This window comes from Trachurus japonicus, chromosome 6 (assembly GCF_045865225.1).
Source record: "Trachurus japonicus isolate A0001 chromosome 6, Traja_1.0".
Taxonomy (NCBI): domain Eukaryota; kingdom Metazoa; phylum Chordata; class Actinopteri; order Carangiformes; family Carangidae; genus Trachurus; species Trachurus japonicus.
The window spans coordinates 3257695-3277757 of record NC_140912.1 but is presented as its reverse complement, the minus strand read 5'-3'; the positions used below and the strand labels follow the sequence as shown (position 1 = coordinate 3277757).

At 40.0% G+C, this 20063-nt stretch overlaps 1 protein-coding gene across 1 annotated transcript; it reads right to left on the bottom strand.

Moving 5' to 3' along the window:
* Positions 1-350: 350 nt before the first annotated feature.
* Positions 351-10504, bottom strand: tat (tyrosine aminotransferase). The gene is made up of 12 exons (XM_085778329.1): positions 10321-10504; positions 9184-9488; positions 8843-8947; positions 8383-8450; positions 8024-8182; positions 6535-6673; positions 6375-6427; positions 2447-2599; positions 2236-2364; positions 1852-1935; positions 1497-1595; positions 351-1378 (listed from the first exon to the last, which is right to left on the bottom strand). Exons 1-12 carry the CDS (start codon positions 10323-10325, stop codon positions 1238-1240), a joined length of 1440 nt encoding a protein of 479 aa, XP_085634455.1. The 5' UTR covers positions 10326-10504; the 3' UTR covers positions 351-1237.
* Positions 10505-20063: the final 9559 nt, after the last annotated feature.

Here is a 20063-nt window from a genome sequence, read left to right as displayed (position 1 = left end):
ATAGAGACAAACCACCTCACATACTCACATTCACAAAGTAAGGAGAATTTAAAGTCACCAGTCAAACATTAAACTCCACATAGCCCAGAGTATCTAATCCTCAAATGACCTTCAATCAACCAATAACTTTATTTACAGTATATAGCACATACAGCAACACAGGCAATACAAGAACCCAACAACAAATTGAGACCAGACCTTCTCTCACATCAATCAATACCAGTCATATCAACACGTTCTTTATTAGGTTATTATCAACAAAACAACTACATACAATTTTGTGTCTGTAAAAATATATTTATATGCCTTTCAATATGACACAATTAACATACAAATGTAAAGAGAGGGTCCTGACAAAGAGCTTGCCCATGCAGTCTAATTAATACATTGCACCGAGTCATTTTCTACCACAAGCAAAGAATACAGAGGATAATCAATACATAATAGTTATAAAAAATTGATACTGTAACTATATATATGCATACATACGTACATATATACTGCCTCTAATTGTGGATGAGAAAATAAAGAACAGGCGTGAAGTATCAAATATCAAAGAAGCCAACTGGTGTGTTCATTTGATCCTGCAGTTGATATTGAAGAGGCTGTATCACACAGTCATACAATAGCCGTACACAAATTATATAAATACACAAGGTTAACACAAGTTGCCTGTATAAAATATAAATATTGGGTCTACTCATTTCATATGGCTCGCATGAAAAATTACACCATGAATGGACCATCAGACACACTGCCTAGAGGCTTTTTGGTGCCACAGTGATGACAATATTTACACAGATTTGTGTGACTATAACCTCATAATATGGTGGATTATGGTGGAATAAAACCCCCAAGCTGATTCCAGTTCAGTATACACTAATGAGCCAAGACATTATGACCACACAGTGATAATCTCGCATCAGCGGTGCATGTCAAGGTCAGGGGTCAGGGTGCTGTGTGTGATTCACATATGAACACATGAACCTTTCCATGCTCGAGACTTGCCGCTAGAAACAACACCCCCCCATCAAAGCAGCCCCTGAACGCAGCATAGGTCTGATCCGCTGCTAACAACACATTACTATAAGAGGTCCTATTTTTTGGTGGCATGTGAGGGACAGTGTGTTGGACATAATTTGTTTTGGCTTATGAATGTATGTGAGCAGGGGACAGTTGATCCAGTCTTTAGGCCTAGGTCGCCACACTGTTAGACTCCAGGTCTAACTCAGCTCCTTCACTGGTCCAGATCGTTGCTGTCGCGGCTGCGGGGCCGATAGTGGCACTGGCAAAACTCCCTGATACGAGCACAAGCCTCCACCATCATCTCCTCCGGCACCGTCACCACAATGCGGAAGAAGTCGGGATACTCAAATGCCTGGGAGAGGACAGAATATGGATACTCTTACAGTAGGTACTAAAGCAATGATGCAATAGACACATGTAGGGACAAATGGATGAACGATACAGTGATAGAAAAAGTGATGGTGTCTCACCGAGGCAGGCAGACAGAAGACCGACTGCTCAGTCACCAGCCGTTCAGTGAAGTCCACATCATTCTTAAAATCTGGAAAGTGGTCCATGTCGATTCCCACCTGGACAAAGATGCACACACAGAAAACAAAAAAGTTTACTCAATTAAATAATGTACAATGACAGAAAGAAAAGAGCAGAGTAGAAAATAATCTGAATGACACATCAGACACATAAAATACACACACATGGTTCATTCACTACAGTGATTATCTTGTAAACTGATGTTTTACTGCTTCATCATAATAAAATAACATAATAAAATAAATGCATGAGTGTCTATGTCCAAAATGACCCTCACAGACTTCTGGTACTGACCATGAGGTACATGGCTCCTGAGGGCATGACGGGGTTCAGGCCAGCGACAGTGGACAGCTCATTGTAACAAATCTCTGAGTTGGACTGAGGGAGGAAAAAACATATTACACATGAGTGTGGTGCATCATTGCATTTCAGAATAAAAAGTATAATGTTTCTGGCAGAGATGATAAGAAATAAATGATTGTTTTTCCTTTGACCAGGCAGAAATCAGGTCATCTGTAGCTTTAAAGCTGCACAAGACAATAGTTTCACAGTAATAATATGTTGAGCTGTTAATCTTATGATCTTATGATACTGATCCTGGTTTAATTATACAAACAAGGATCATAATCAAAAAGAAGATACAATGTATATATTTTAATTCACTGTCTTCATCTTTACCTTTAGGAAGCTGATAGTGTTGTTGTAAAAGCTTTGACTTGTGTTGTTGAGGATTCCCTCCAGCGCTCCCTGGACAATGGTACATGCTCCCAGGATCCGTTGGCTCAGTTTCACCAGCCCCTGTCGAATCTGCAGACACGTACGTGTCAGTTAGTTCACGGTAACAGTATCCTACAATCAAAGTATACACACATACAGTGTATATATGTACCTCGGATCCAAATATCTCATTCCTGTCATGGATCTGGATCCATCCCAGCCTCCAACCAGGAACCAGCCAGCGTTTAGCCAAGCCACCGCAGGAAAGGATGGGAACATCACTGCTGAGAGACGCCATGGAAGGACAACTGCAGCCTGGGAAAACCTGAAGACAAGAACAGGAATAAAATCAAATACCTTCAGATGGCAAAATCATGTATACAGTAGGTATGGGTTGCCATGAAGTTAGTGCGCTTGAACAAGACTCATAGTCTCATGAAAATGTGAAAGTCATGGATATGATATGCTTGACATAAGAGCAGACAGACATTAAAAAACCCTGATCTAACTAAAAGCCTGTTTGAACAAAAGTCTTCTAGGGCTTTTTAAAAGAATGGACAGAACCACAGTAACCACAGTGATCTAGGCTCCACCCACAGAGAGCTGCTTCTCATTACAGTATCTTTGACATTGAGCGGGGAGCCGCCCCGCATCCCATTGGTCCGACCGCTGGGAATGACATAACAGTGCATTTGAAATAGTTCTCTAATTTAGGGCAATTTTTGGCTTGTAGTTGTGAGCTCACCTAACACGCAAAGCGGGCGAGATCACATCAACATCACGATCAGCACAGACAGGTCAGGGGAGTGCGAAAGTTAAAGTATAGCTGAACCAATAGATTGTCTTTACAGCTCACACACTTTTCCTCCAGACAGTGTGATAAAAACCTACTGCCGGGGTCTAATGGAGGAGACGGCCCCACTGTCTCGGCCTTGATTGGCTAGTGCCGTGCACAGACATCCTGGCCCCTCGAATCGCCATAGTCATAAACGCAAGACCTCACCACCACACCCCCCGACGCAGCTCCCCAGCCCCCACCCCCCCCCACTCCTCCCCTCTTTCCTGCTGCTCCAGAACCTGACATTGGCCTTAATTGCAAACACATGCAACCAAAAAACTGCAAAGTCATTCTGGTCTGCTTGTGTTCAGTGCAAAATGGTCAGATGGTGGTGGTAGTGGTGGGGGTGGGGTTTTCTGGATGCACCCAACGACCCCGACTCCAAATTTTTCCATTGACAATAGCTGCAACAAACAAATTACAAAAGCGCAGATGCAAGCGTTCAAAATGCATCTGCCTTTGTGCAGCAGATGAAAAGCCGCATTTTATTAATGGTGGCTGAGACAAAGTTTCCTCACACGCTTCTGCTGCTTATATTACATTTTACTCCGCTTGGCAGACACTGAGAAGTAAGGGACAAGATCAGAGTTTAGGACACTTGTATCAAATGCCTCTGTCTGTGGCACAGCAGCCTGAAAACTCCCCATGACACATGATCACACACACACACCTCACAGCAGGACTTGTGTGTCTCCAGCAACAACATCAACATCAGGTTTCCAGAAACTCTTAAAGTGAATAAACAGTGAGAAGAAACAACAACAAGTAAATGTGAGGAAGAGGTTTGAGATGTAACTGCAGGGGAAATGTGCAGACTATAATCAAGGTAAACCCCTTAATGAATGATATTCTCACAAATGCTGCAAGTAGGAATATTTTCACATCCTGGATTAAAGCTTTCAAGACAGCAAACTGGCCAATGATAATTGTGGAGTGTTTTTCCTGTTTTCCTTGATCTGTATGCTTTATTCTTCAATAGGAGAGTCTATGAAGATATGTACATCTCTGCTTTTCTGCTTCTTATTATCAACCACACTGTATGTACTTCAGGAGAAGCAGAAGCAAAAGTGTATTATTAAAGCAGAAGTAAGCAATCCGGTTGTTTTGGCTAATGCTGCGTTCCAGGCAGGCTTTTGAAACTGTAAAATACAGCTTCAAGTCACAACTTACGACTTTGTAGCGTTCCAGGCAACCCACTCGTGTTTTTCCGACCTGTTTTACCTGTGAAAGTGCACTATAACGGCCACTCGTAACTTTCGACCCGTGAACTCGTACCAGTTCCTTCACAGGTCGGAAAAACACGAGTTACGGGTTGCCTTGAACGCACAATAACGTCTTGTCAGCCGATGGAGTTAGCAGCCCCCGCCCTCGTCATGGCTCTATTGGTCCTCGTCCCTACGTCACCACATTCAGGCGCATCCCTTGGCTGCACACACAGCCCTTCATGCCATTCTCTCTCCTCATTGAATAAAACTTGTAGGATACGAGAAAAGCTTTCTCCTCGGCTCAGAGCAGAGCAGAGTGAATGACAGACCCGTGTTTCGGTCCAAACACTCTATGTAAGTGATTGCTGTCGGAAGATATAACTATTTAAGACTTATATTAACACAAAAATATCGCTTACTTCTGCTTTAATTATCATTATTATTGTCGTTGTTGTTTTCATTTACTGTCAGTATTACCATCAGAAACCGTCCACTTCTATAATTTTTTATGTAAACACGACAGCTACTGCAGTCACCAAATGGGTCAATGAGGAAATGAAATGTTGTATTTAAGCACTAACAGCTTCAAAGTGTGACTGTAAATAAGGCTCTCAGGGCTCTCAGTCTGCCACATTACTAATCTTTGATGGGACTGAATTGTTGACATGAGTCTATATGTGCTGATTAGTTGGTGCTGGAAGTCACGTAAGGTCTTCCACCCAAAGACCTTATGTGACTTCCTGCAGCAGCTGTCTGAACCTACAGTTTGACGTCCATCAGGTCATTTTTACCTCCTGACCTTGTTCTTATGTCACTATCAGTGAGTGTGGTCAGAACGAGGTCAGACCAGTGGAGTTACTGGCTTACGTTGTTTGTGTGAGTGAGGGTTTCCTCTGTGAGCACTCTGTAGCTACAGCCTCCCTGTACCGAGCAGAGATGGTTGAACCCTTGTACTTATTCTATGGTATATTGTATTTGTGTGTTTGTTTGTTTTTTTTTGTTTTTTACGTTAGTTCTCTTTTGAGCCACCTTATCAGTATGGAACTGAAGTGGAAAACTACTGAACAAGACAATTCAACTCTGACCTGATCTCCATTCATTGTGAGCTCATACACACACGCGCATGTGTGTGTGTGTGTGTGTGTGGGTGTGTGTATATCTGTGTACATGACCTTCAACTAAACTTTGATCAGTACAAACTTTTCAAGGCTGAAAAAACAGATGGCACAGATTTGGACTGAATGTGCTGACGATGTTATTTTCTGCTCTTCAGTTTGGTCATTTTCAGACTAATCATCAGTGATATCTACAGTCAGAAACCATGTCTGTGTTATCCTTTGATTCATTTCTCTATGGTAAGACTGCTGGGGAAACTGCATGTTCTTTGTGTACAGAGGAAGGATATATAATAAAAGTGCAAACATAGTGTATGTTAATTTGCTTTAAGATGTTGTAAATATGCTTCCATTGACTCAAAATCAGTGTAGTGAAATAAAAAGAGCTTTCACACAGCCACACATTTGTTGTTGCTCCTGTGGCAATAACAGTCCTGTACCTCATTTCAGAGTTTTAAACATGATAAAAGTCGCTATTACATGTGATTCCCCACATGGAGCATTGGCGTAAGGTTCGTACCAGCGCTGATCTGTTCTGTGCATCCCTAAGAGAGACATCTGGGACAGACATGTCAACATCTGGGGACATAAAACCCGTTGGTATCTAAAATAAGAATAAAGTTGCACTGTGGGCAGAGCTACACCTCTGAATCTGCATTTCAAATGAACCATCATTTGACAAAATCATCATTATATTAGAACTGGGCGACCTTACTGGTTGCTGCTCCCAGGCCTCATTCACGGCACATGGGCTCTAATCCCTCCTGTGCTGATGTGGGGTTGTGCCCTCGCCATCCAGAGCCAGGGCAAATACCACCAAATGCAACGCAACCTCTGCTGGCAATGTGCTGAAGAATGTGCCTCGCTGGTGTTATACAGGGCCAAACACACCTGGCAACTTGTAATGAAATGTGACTTGTGTTGGTGTGAATTTTTACTCACCATATCAGTGTAGATCTCATCAGCCAGAATGGGAACACAGTGTCTGGAGGCCACTGAGAAAACAAGAATCAACTTAAGTCAGTTATGTCCAGGCTGTGTTTGCTTCCATGGACAATGAAAGACTTTTGAGAAGTTTCAGCTCTATCGACTAGCGGCTCACCTTTGAGGATCTTCTGTAGGTGCTCCTTGGTGAAGACGGAGCCACATGGGTTGGATGGATTGGTAATAATCAAACAGGATGTCCTCTCGTCAATCAGGCTCTCCATGTGCTGCAGGTCGATCTCCCATGACTTCTCTGGCTGTAAGTCACACATGCATGTCAGGATGACGTCAGACACTTCACTGTGCATGGTAATACACCCTGATGATGTTCAGAGGTGACAAACACGGCCAGCACCCACCACTGACCGAACCACTTGGTCACACTTACACTTTAATAAAAAGGATTTTTAACAAACGTCCAAAGACTTAGAAAATGGAGCCACTGCTGCTCTATAGTCCCTGTGTACAATGTCCTAAATTCTTTATACTGATGCCAACAACTGTTTATTTCACTGTCCTTAAGTGTCCTTCCTGTTTCTTTTCTGCCATGCATCAGGCCCACATGCTCCTCCCAGTGGCCTGATTCCCACGTCTCCTCTATGATGTCTGTTTTTTTGTTTCTACTGACCTCTCGTCACCTAAATTGTTAAACAGAGATGTGTTGACTGATGTACAACCAATGTACTGATTCAGTATATTTCATTAAGGCATTGATTGCCACCTAGTTTGGTTTCCTTCTGCAGTGTATTTTTTTTAAAGGTTGTGATTATCAGTCTGAGATCTGTTTCCACTCTGTAGAGTTGTCACGCTGGACCACTAACTGCTCACAGCTTTTTCAACAAAGGAGAGAGAGAGAAAATGTGAAATCTAATGTGATGCCAGGGATATACTTATATAAGAAGTTGTTATTTTATGTGAAAGAGCTCTTCAATTACAGTACATTCATGACGTTGACAATTTGAGATTATTTTACACAATAAACACAATCTACACAATGTAGTGTACAACAAAAAGAATTTCTATATTTGCAAAAGCTGACCAGAGCCAAGAGAATATGTTTAAAATGTGGCTATAACAGTGTCTCCTTATAAAATCCATAGCCAACGGCAAAACAAAACACCAAAGTGGCAGGAAGACTAATAACATTTTTGGTGTATGCAACTGGATACTGTTTCAAGATGGTGACTGAAAGCTGCGTACAGTGAAAATGTCCTTTGGGCCTCATGAGGCTCCTGTTTTATGGGGTTCATAAATTACACAAATTAGAAATTCTTGTGTAGCTCTTGAAATGGCGCAAAGAGAATCTACTGGTTTGGCTACTCTCAGCTTTTTTTAATTCACCTCAAGAAATGAGTCAAATGTTTAAAATAGTCACATCAGAGTGTGATGTTCAGAATCAAAAAAGGAACTTTATTTGTGGCTGCAGTTCCTCTTTACGGCCACTAGGGTGTATCTCTGTTAGAGCGTCAGACTGACCACAGACTTCCAAGTGTTCCACTTCCATGTGAATTTGAAACAGTTTGTTGTTTTGTCTATTATCTTCTCATCAAGTGAAAGTAATGAACATGCTTTAGTAGGAGCAGGGATTGTCCCCTCCTCTCACTTACCAGCAGGTTGTAGAGTTTGACGTTGATGCCCATGGAGACAGCCAGAGTCTTATATAAGGAGAAGCCTGGGCATGGGACCAGGATGTTGTCCCCTGGGTTACACAGGACACTGATAGCCAGGTCAATGGCCTGGCTGCAGCCACTGGTCAAAATCACATCCTGAAAGAGCACAGACACAGAATTAATGTCCTTCTATACAGCTGATAACATCATGCTGCGTCTCGTCTCTGACCTGAATAACATCACATGTATTACAATCCAATTAAAAGCATTATGTAGCTATTGTATTTAAAGTTCTGCAGAGTAGTGAGGGTCAGAGAACATGAATGAAAAAGTGTGTGAGTGAAGCTATGAGGTACCTCTGCCTCTAGTGGAGCCTCTGGGCAGCTGTAGAAGTTGGCCACTGCCTGTCGGCTCTTCAGATAACCTGATTACAACACAAAGAGAAACATCAGACATACAGGCAGTGAAGAATCAAACTGTAACATCACCAGTTGTTTAAAACTGGCAAACATGAGCCAGAAGTAGCCTGTGTTACTGTCAGACATCAAACTATTTCTGAGCACTAAATATTTCATTATGATGAAGTGGCTAATGTAGCATTTAATCTACCGAATCTATAAACTATATCTGCACTCAGGGTCCAGGAAACAAAGATGATGTTCACCCAGATGTTCATCTTGTTTGTTCTAAACCTCACCTGGTGTACTACACTGTACCACTCATCATTTCATAATAAACACTGGTTTCTTCATCTCACAAGAATTGTCACACTATTTTGGTGCATTGTGTTGCATCTAGTCATTCAGTGCAACTCACCAACAGAAGGAGCGTAGCCGTTGTACTTTTGTGAATCTATAGCATCTTTCATTGCCTGAAGCACAGCATCATCTGTAGGCAAGTTTCCAAACACAGTAGGGTCGCCTGGGGAACAGACGTGGTGGTAAGAAATCAGTCAGCAGTGTCAAAAAGCTAAAAGTCAACATCCCCTCTGGAGACTAGTTAATTTTAAAAAATCTTGGCGTAAAAAACTCTGTGTCTTTACCAGACAGTATTAGTAATATTGTGTAATTGGAACTATCTCACTGTCGTCTTACTGAACATGTTAAGTGAAGCTACAACAAAGAGGTTTCTCCAGATGTTTCCACAAACCCTCTCACCTATGGAAAGTGCGATCATTGGTTTTTCTGGGTTGGGGGTGATCTTCATGCCATCCACAATGGCCCTGATGGGGTTGAGTGTATTGATGGCCATCTCTGAGGGCTTCACTTCCCATCGCTGCCTGCGGCTCTTGGCTTTGGCTGGATACAAGCTGCCATTCACGTTGACATGGTGGATGCCATTCCCGTTCATTCCTTTCCCATTGACTCCAGACCCATTCAGGGTTTTGCCATTGAGTGTGGTTTTGCCGTGGACTCCATTCCCATTCATCTGCACCAAGTAAGACTTGTTTTCCATCCTGGAACTGATGAGGATGATTGACAGAGTGTGTGAGCAGGAAGCACATTTACTCAAAACTCAACATTTACACATGTAATATTCCATGTTATGCACCTTTAATATTTTTTCTCCATTGCATTACTTTGATAGACATTAGTTACTACTTTACATATTAAGATGCTTCATTACCTTCCTTTAAGAGAATGGGAAAATGTCTCTTTGTTTACACTGATGCAAAAAAAAAAAAAAAAAAAAACCTTTTTCCTTTTTTTTCCACAGCAAAGATTTTTTTTTTTTAAAAGGGAAAAAAATGATTCAGATATATTCTGGAAATCTTAAAAAAAAAAAAAAAGAGAGAGAAAATCCTTGATCATTAATGATATAATCACCCTGCATTGATTTTTATAAATCAAATTTGTTTATGTATTAACTTGTGTATACATTTTCTGTCCTTCTCTGTGACACAAAGAGCACACAGTGATCAGCATCATAAACTCTGCAAATATTAGCGGAGTGAGTCCTTATATTCTCAGGTCATGTGATCATTTTCATTATGCTGCAAAATTAACGGTGGAAATGAACCGACAAAGATTTAATCTCCAAACATGGATAAACAAAGATGAAACGCAGATGCTCATAATTTAATATAATGTATGAAGGCCATCACAATCCTGCACAGTGAAACTCATATGGGCCTAATGCATTTCTGTTTTTCTAAATAAATGTAAGATTAAGTTTTATAATCATGCAAAATCTGACATTATTGTACAACTTAATTATTCTATAAATCAGTCATTCAAATAAAAAAAACAATAGTGATCTCACATCAGAACATGAGATGAAAGTTATTTACTTACCTCATTGTAAATTCAGCTTTCTCCAAAAGTAGCAGCACAGGTTAATTACATCAAATGAACTGTGCGGGATGAATTAACCCGGTTTTATAGCAAGATCCCCGAAAATGGGTGTCGAACCCGGCCCATGTTTCCATTGGTGGAGACTGAGGGCTGTGCCATTACACCCCTCTTACATCACTAACCAGAACCATACCACCTCAAACCATCAACTGTATCAGTCAGTCGCTGCAGGAGGGTCACAGACTGGACGCCTCAGTGCGTCATGCGCACTGGCGTCACAACAGAAAAGGCGCAAAGTGCGAGTCCGTCATGATAACACCAGGGATGAAACACTTCACATTAATTATACGTTATTGACAGAGAGAAACTAGATCCAACAATTCCCCAACAACGGGTCTCGTTAAAAAAAAGAAAGAAAAAAAAAAGGGTTAGAAGAATTCATTCACACAACTTCTTCACTACATTTCTGGTGGTTTATGATACTTTTCAGTCCATGACAACTTTAATTTACACAATTAGATTTCACATTCAATACATGATGTAGGCTAACTTTTTATATATATATATATATATATATATATATATATATATATATATATATATATATAAATTGTAGAAATGCATAACAAAAAGTTCCATCTGGAGTAAGTAAAGGAGTTTATACAGGTTTATGCATTGATGACAGTAACCACAACATAAACAGATGGGGCACTTCTCTTTTTTCTTTGAGGTAAAAGTGGTGAAACAAAAATGTAAAAAATAAAATAAAGTAAATACTCCATTAGGCCTACAAGTCTCCAGCATGGCTCCTCGGTGAAGGAAAGTATTCCTCCTCCACCCCCATGTGTATGACATTGTTATGTAACAACCCTCCGTGCCTCATTCACTCGTTCCTGAAAAGCAGGCTGCAGGACTTTCTAGAATTTGATCTGCAAACACTCATACAGTCGCCTAATGTTTCAGACAGAGAAAACCATATCACCTCAAATCAGCAATATGACTAAATATCGTTAACCCCTCATGGACTGTGAGGCTGGTCCACAGTTTACAGTCAGTGTTAATGCATTTCAGGACAACAAAGAACTGTTTAAATAGCTCCTGACATATACTGAGTTACATCTTAACCACATTTCGTCACATTGATCTTCATGAAAATGAAACCTATATCTTCTCAGAACTTTATTGATCAGTCTCTTCCAAACATATTACTGTGGAAATTAAACCACACTTAACCTTTGCAAACTGTGTGTCCAGGCCTAAACAAAATTGGAGGTATTGAACAATAGGAATTTTTCAACCTTGGTATTTGGTTGAAAATTATACAGACAATTCTGTAAATGTTGACTGCACAGACTTGAAGTAGGAACAGGTGATTAACTGCAGTATGTAATCACTGCACCATGTGTAGGAATAAAAAGAGGAATGTGTCTGAAAAATGATTCCAACTTCATGGGCAACAGATGTACATAGTCATAGTCACACCTTTTCATTCAATGGTTTTTCTTTACTATTATTACTTTCTACATTGTAGATTCATACTGAAAACATTAAAGGAACACATATGGAGTTGTGAAGTAAACAAGTGTTAATTAAAACAAAAGTCTTATCACCTGACCTAAAGCAAGTCAAGGCATCTTTATTTATACAGCCCATTTCATACCAAGGGGCAACTCAATGTGCTTTACATAAGACAAAATTAGAGTAGTTAATGAGGAACTAATGAAGAACTAATGAGTAGTTAGTGAGGAATTGAGGTACTTACTTAGTTACTGAGGAACTACTGATTAATTAGCTATTAGTTAAAGCAGAAGTAAGCGATCCGGTCGTTTTGGCTAATGCTGCGTTCCAGGCAGGCTTTTGAAACCGTAAATTACAGCTTCATGTCACAATTTACGATTTTGTAGCGTTCCAGGCAACCCACTCGTGTTTTTCCGACCTGTTTTACCTGTGAAAGTGCACTATAACGGCCACTCGTAACTTCCGACCCGTGAACTCGTACCAGATCGAACTGGTACGACTTCACAGGTCGGAAAAACACGAGTTACGGGCTGCCTTGAATGCACCATAACAGTCCTCGTCCCTACGTCACCACATTCACACGCATCCCTTGGCTGCACACACAGCCCTGCATGCCGTTCTCTCTCCTCATTGGATAAAAACTGTAGGATACGAGAAAAGTTTTCTCCTCGGCTCAGAGCAGAGCAGAGTGACTGACAGACCCGTGTTTCGGTCCAAACACTCTATGTAAGTGATTGCTGTCGGAAGATATAACTATTTAAGACTTATATTAACACAAATACATCGCTTACTTCTGCTTTAATGGTCAGTTCTTCAGGAACCCCTGATCAAATTTCAGAGGAGTAGTTACTGAGGAACTAATGAGGAACTATTAATGATCAGTTCTTCATTAACTCATGATCAAATTTCATAGAAAGTTAATCACAACTTGATGATTAGTGAACTAGTTAGGCTACTTCATCAGTACAAAATCATTACTCAATAACCTGTCCAGTAGTTAACCTTTATGACCTAAAGTGACACATAATGAGTGGTTTTTCATTTCTTCATCTTCATCTTTACATTAGTAGTTCCTTAAAAAAAATCACAGACAGCAGGATTCTTGAGAAGATTTTATTCATTAATTTCAGACCACATATACATGAATATGACCAATGACCATCCATGTTGCCTTCGAAATAAATATGATAGTTTGTCACATGTTTGGTAGGCTAAATGAATGTATCATGGGGCTGTGTGTAAAGTAGGCTACTGTATACTGATCACACCGTGGTTCACAGTTAGTCACTACTCACTATTAGTTAATGGCGAGTTCTTCAGTAACTCCTAATCAAGTTACTGAGGAACTAACTATTACTTAATCATTAGTTACCCTTTTTGTGTACCTTAAGGTAAAGTGAGACATCAAAATGAGTAGGTAATGAGTATTGAATCATTACTTAATCATTAGTTACCCTTTCTGATAAATGACACATCAGCAGCACGTCGGATGACGCTTCTGAGGAAGACTGGAGTCACAGTCGAAACTGTCAAGCAGGTAACATCACCCTTGATTTCATTGTCTGAATACAAGAAAAATATAACTAAGGGTAACTAATGATTCAGTAATGATTCAGTACTCATTACCTACTCATTTTGATTTCTCACTTCCCACGACCTTACAACCCTGAATTTAGTTTACCTGCTTTGAGAATGTACATACCAGTCAAACATTTGGACACATTCTCTCATCAGCTTGAAGGTCGTCACCTGGACTGGTTTTCCAACAGTCACACACACACACACACACACACACACACACACACACACACACATAACACACACATACTACCAGTCAGAAGACACTTCCAGAATAGGATTGGGAAAACAGGACTGGACCGAAGAAGCCCCAGTGGTGATGTAAAAAAGAAAAAGACTATTCCTGTTGGACATCTTTGACTTTTTAAATAACTGATTTATTCTGTGAAGTCTGGAATAATTTGTATTGAATGTGTGTAACTCTGGTTGATTCCCCCCTTGATTTTACTGTAAGAACTTGTGTTAGGCTGCCTTAGAGAGTCCTAGGGTTCTGCCAAACCCTAGGTGGCGTTGTTGGCGTATCTTTTTTTAAAACAACTTTTAATTAAACGGATCAACAATCTATTAGATTCATCATCACCACAACATGTAGTGACAAAAGAGGATTTAATTTCAACACATTCCAGGAGGAGAGAAGTACGACAGGCTAGCACCCGCACTTTCAGTCACAAAACAGTTTTGTTAATCACTGTTGATTATAAAATGCTCCACTTTGAAATGCTGTTAATAGTTGCAAAGAAATGTTCTTCCTACTCTGACAGACCTGCTGTCAAAAAGCCATATGAACTACAGTACCATATTTTACAGAATTAGACTTTGTCCCATGTGCAGGATGTAGGCCTAAAACTGTTTAATGAAAATACTTTGCCATGTCAAACAAACATTCAGTCATTAGCCTCTTGTCTCTATGGTGTTCCCTGCCCAAACAAAAAGTTACTTATTCATGATGGGAATGACATGGGCTACTAAGGCTAATATGAGTCAACAAAACATGTTATGACTGAAGTGCTCCTGTTTTTCCAGATGTAAGAATCTCCAGTCACGTTGTGTCAAATCAATATGTGAGACAGACAAATAGTGGACAAAACACAGTGGTGATGGCGTTGTTACGCCACATAAAAATTGTTCAGTCATATATCCAATGTATCCCATGTCCTTCAGTTATGATCAGTGAATACTGAGCACCAGTGAGGGTGAAAGATGTTGGTCACACCTCTGTGGAAAACTCACTTGCTGGTGGGTCAAGCTCTTTTCGCTGCTTTGAACCATGGGGTCCCTGTGCTCAGCATCACTCCATTTAATTGTCCCACTGACTGAATGACGTCAGTAACAGTAAAGGGAAACAGATGTTTGTTACAGGTAATAACATAGAGGGAAGAAGCAATAAAAACTACAGGGCAACGTGGTACTCTTGCAAAAGAAAAGAAAATAGACTAGAATAGAATTTGTTACTATAGCAGAAAATCATAACTTTTAAACTGAGCAAAATGCAAGTATTTTCTGAACACTGGACACATGAGCAAGTGACTGGTCCTAGTAGTTATGTGAAGATGATCTGGTTGGTTGTGTGGCCCCACAGTTTGACCCCAGAGTTCATCCAAAACTGCACAGTCACTGTCTGGTACTTCATCATGGGGAGATCTCCCACTTTCAGTATGTGCTCTGCATAAATAATCAAAGTTGTCAGAAAGTTAAAGTAAAGCAAATATTAATTTAAATGGTGCATTTTTAATATTACTAGCATAATTCTCCTTTATTAGCTTGACGACAATGGCAATTTAAGAGGTGAGGTGAAGTCTTCAGTATCTCCAGAAGAGGAGGGTAAATGTAGGGAGGTAAACTGGGTGAATGACCCTGCACCTCCAGCAGGTCAGCACTGTAAAGAGAAGTAAACATAAAATAGTGTAAGTAAATACATGGGAGGTCCCAAGTTACTGTAAGTGACAGAAACAATGCTCATCTTCTCCATATCTTTAAGTTAGCATGCAAACATTAGCTATAGCACAAAACACAATTTTGTGTATGAGTGAGTGTAGCAACTTGGAAGAGGGAGCTAAGACCTACAATAGCATTTTAATACTTTTAGTACCTTTATCCTAATTACTTCCGTAATTAGGCTGGTTGCTAACAAAAGGTAGACTACAGATGTTGTTGGGAACATTAAACATCATCATAGCAAACCGGAAAACTGACCCGATGAAAAAAATATAATTACAAGTTACAAGTGGTTGTGATGTTGAGGTCATGTGACTTGGTGTAGACCTAGTTGCTTTATTTATTTAAAGGGATACTTCGGAAAAAATTAATTTGATCTCTGTTTTCAGCCTTGTTGTAGCAGTAGCTCCCAGTGGCTGCGCCAGATTTGCTGTGAGATTTTCTTCCGTGTTTACATCATACATCCAATGTTTTTTTTACAACGATGAACAAACATCTCGCAGCAAATCTCGCGCATGTGCACAAACATCAACAGAGCCACTAGGATCTACTAGTACAATGAGGTTAAAAACAGAGATCACATTATTTTTTCATGTGGCGGCTTCAGGACACTTGGGTCAGTACGGACGAGCAGTATGGAGGTATCTGGATGTTTCATAGTGTGTGTTTTGGATGATTCAAAAGTGAACTCCGAAAGCGATTTGATAACTCCAAAAGTTCTCCGAAACCTTCCTTAGCATGACGGTGAGTAGAAAATCGATGAATTATCGAATTTGGGTGAAGTATCCTTTTAACCTTTATTTATCCAGGAAGATCTATTGAGATTTTTTTTTTTAATCTCTTCTCCAAGGATGTCCTGGCCATGTGAGCAGCAACACATTGTGCACCAATACAAACAATTAAACATTAAACAGATGTTTTAACAACAGAATAACAATTAATTGCATTCGTGAATTGCAATGTTCATGTCTGTTAATTAAAGCCATAGCCTCTGTACCTCAAGCAGCTGGATTTAAGCTTCAAACATCATAGACATGTAAGATGTTGGTAGCACAAACTTTTGTTAATATAGTCAATAACCCAGAAGCCAGTGTTAAAAAGCCATTGGTCAAGGGAACCAGGTTGATTCCAACTTGTAGGTGTGGCCTTCAAAAATATATGATCCTTACCACACACACTGAACAAAGCAAGATGATGGTGCTGGGAACAAATTTAGAGGAACCAAAGTTCTCGCAATTCATCGTCTGGGGGACATTAATGTCATAAGATTATTTCTTCAGTAACTGTCTGCACATTTCACTCAAATATCAAGCTGCTGGTGGTCATAAAGATAAAGATTAAGTAAAGATACTGTATTTAATTAGAAACCAAAATCGGAGGAAATCACACTTGCTTTGAATACAAAAAAAAAACCATGTGTTTTCTCAGTCATCCACTGAGCCTCATGGGACCATGCAACATCACATGTATCTGATGCAATCCTGATACAAGGAAAAACTCAAACTAAACAGTCACAGCCAGTACATCTGACATTAAACAAATAAATAAATGTGTCCCTGACTAATTCTATCACTAAAAACTCTTATACGTCTGCTGGACTTTTGCTCTGCTGTCTCTAAAAAACCAAAGTCACTAATAACACAATGTTCAATTCAAGTATGATCTTACATAAACACTGTGACTGTCATTGGATTAATTATTATTTAGGTGTTTTGTTTTGTTTTTTTGCTTTTTGCTTTTAGTAGGGATTTATATAACACCTCGGTACACACAGTTTACCCCATGCTGTGCACTTTGCTCCCTGCCATTTATCCAGCACTGTATCACTTAGCAAAGAGCCAGGGCCATTTTGTCCTCTACTGCTGGTGCAGGCACCTGTGCACAAACAGAGTACGTGCAGCATGTAGCATCAACAAGGAGGATGAATGGATAAAAGCAAACAACACTTGTAGTAACCACTTCATTTTGTAGGGGCCTGGTAATGTGAGTTACAAAAACATGGTGGATACTAGGTATGTTTGATGATCTTGTGTTATTGTGTGACACACACACGTGCACTCAGATCCTGCTACTCCACCCAAACCTCACGGGTCCCAACAAAGTAGGTTTTGGGTCACGTTAGGGCTGATGTGGTATATGAAAATTTGGGCTAGAGTTGGCTTTCAGTTTCTCTTTCTTCCTCTGGCTGTGTCAGTGTCCACGTCTGTTATGACCTAATGTTTTCCATTAGCCGAACAAACTAATGTTCAATAAGTGGAAAAAATAATGCGAAAACATCGTTTTTTGAAAAGTATTCTAAAGACAGACAAGAGCAGCATTTACGTTGCCAGACAGTTCCAGAAAGTTATGGTTTCTATTTTTTTTTTAATGTAATTAAAAATATGACCAGTCTGATTGGATTCCAACAAACTCGATATACAATCACAATCAGTATAGGCTGTATTCAGCTGATGTCGGGTGGTTTTGGGTCACTTTTTTCACTCTTTCTGACCACACTGTTAAACCATGTTGTGCATGTAAGTGTTTAGTTGTTGTGATGGCCACACTTGAAGGCAGAATGAATGTGCAATGTCATGCATTTTCAGAAAATCTCATAGCATTTTACTCATTTGTACACATGGAAAACATCAAATACTTGTGTAATGAGTGGGAAAAGACAGCCAGAGGAAACATCAGGTCAGTGTTGATACTCTGATTTTCAAACCACCAGCAACAATTTAGTAAGAAAAAAAAAAAAGAGAGAGAGAGAGAGAGAAACAATATAAACCCTCACACAGACTTGGCATCCTGAACAGCACTCCAGGTTAATATTATGTAAGGTTGACTTTATGATGAAATCAGATCAGAAAATGAAGTTTATTAACCAAAATTTTCACAGAACATTTATTATGAAGTCTAAACTGCTTTACTGAAGGTCGCTTCAGCCGTTAATCTCTAAGATATCTGTGCGCTGAGCTCTGGACAGAAAACCACTGTGAAGAGTAAAAAACAATATTCTAGTCTTTGGTGACTGAAGAGCCATTATGCAAAGTTACATGTCAAGGTGACGTCTGCTATAAATCCTGTATTTGTTCTGTGTTGAACTTATGTTCAGGATATATCATTCAAGGGCACATTTCCTAATCAACCCCTGAGGTCAAAAGTCAATAGCCAGTGTCCTCATTTTACTGGATTATCTACTATTCCTACCAATAACAAATAACACTGTGTAAACACACTTGAGTAAACAGAGCTGACCCTTTGTGATTTGCTGCTCACATCTTGGCTGTTGCTGGGGTCGTGCCACTCGACAGCTCCACACACACACAGCTGATTGACTCACTCAGGTGAAAATAACATAACTGGCCAAATAAAGTAGACGTGACTCCCAGAGGCTGGTCCATGGAGAACCGGTCTGTGTCTGACTGGCTGCATTTACATGCACGCTTGTATGCTGGTTAGGTTTTGTGCAGGTTACCAGCTTATCAGAAACCTAAATATACAACTTGGAGAAGACAGAAATCAGCATGTTGTGATGCATAAACTTGTTGTCCAGTTTTTTAAACCATGTGGTGCAGGACATACCTGCAGGCTCAATGTGAGAAACCTGGACACTGTTTATGATCATGTACAAGGACATGATTCAAAGGTTTCTCATGTTGCAGGTGAACACCAAATCTAGACGATAATCGAATCAAAAGACACCTGTTGTAAACACACTCACTAACATCAACAGGTACAGGTAGTGAAGTAGCAGAAGTGATTTTGGTGTTTGAAGAATTTATCTCTATAGCACTGTTCTGTTTGCATTCCCTCTCTGCTTTATGCCATTCTCTCTCCTCATTGGATAAAGGTTGTAGGATACAAGGAAAGTTTTCTCCTCGGCTTACAGCAGAGCAGAGTGACTGACAGACCCCAGACCCGTGTTTCAGACCAAACACTCTTATATAAGTGATAATAAAGTGAAAATATGTTGATGCTGAGATATTTCAAGTGTCAGCTTTTGATGGAGACCATGAGCATCCATCCGACAGAAATATTTCAATAAAGAGATGGACTGACTTAACTCTGAGTGAATAAAAAAACTGATGAAAAAGGTCTGTTACGAATCCCACTGGGTTATTTAATCTGAGCACCACAATGACACACATAATATTCAGCATTGTTCACACATTCACAACAACAACCATTTTTGTTCACAGTGCAGTCACCACCCGTCAAAGGCGCAAGTGGAAGACAAGGATCTACAGTTACCCTTGTCCTTTAAAACTTATTAAATAGCTGTCTTTTAAAAGATTGTAAACAGGTTATTTTCAAATTGCATTTAGCATGGCATGGAACACAAGTTCAAAATCCCTTGTTTGACATACAGTATTATGATTATTGCTGAGCAAGTAGCTTACTGAACTGTTTCAGTCCCTGCTGGAGCTGAGATAGATAGATAGGTTGTTGATAGCACCTTCGTCTGTATCATAACCTGGAGTTAGAGGAGTTGGAGTGTAACATCTCATCAGTAACACCAAATGCTAGACTGTCTGAACAAGAAACTGCTAAACAAAAACACACAACTATTCTTGAGATCATTTGGAAAAAGCCTCACCATGACAGGGCTTGACCACCAGGGACCAGTAACGACTTCATTTTTACCATGTAAAATGTCCAACAGACCAGATGTGGTGGTTCCCTATGAGATGGTTTATGCTATAATAGTGCAATCTTGGGTAACACTTTAC

What these genes read in the sequence shown, in the direction of transcription:
- tat (XM_085778329.1), bottom strand. An exon ending in AATGATCGCACTTTCCATAG is followed by an intron (nt 8,948 to 9,183) that starts GTGAGAGGGTTT and finishes TCTGTTCCCCAG; the next exon opens with GCGACCCTACTGTGTTTGGA. An exon ending in ACACTATCAGCTTCCTAAAG is followed by an intron (nt 1,936 to 2,235) that starts GTAAAGATGAAG and finishes TTCCTCCCTCAG; the next exon opens with TCCAACTCAGAGATTTGTTA.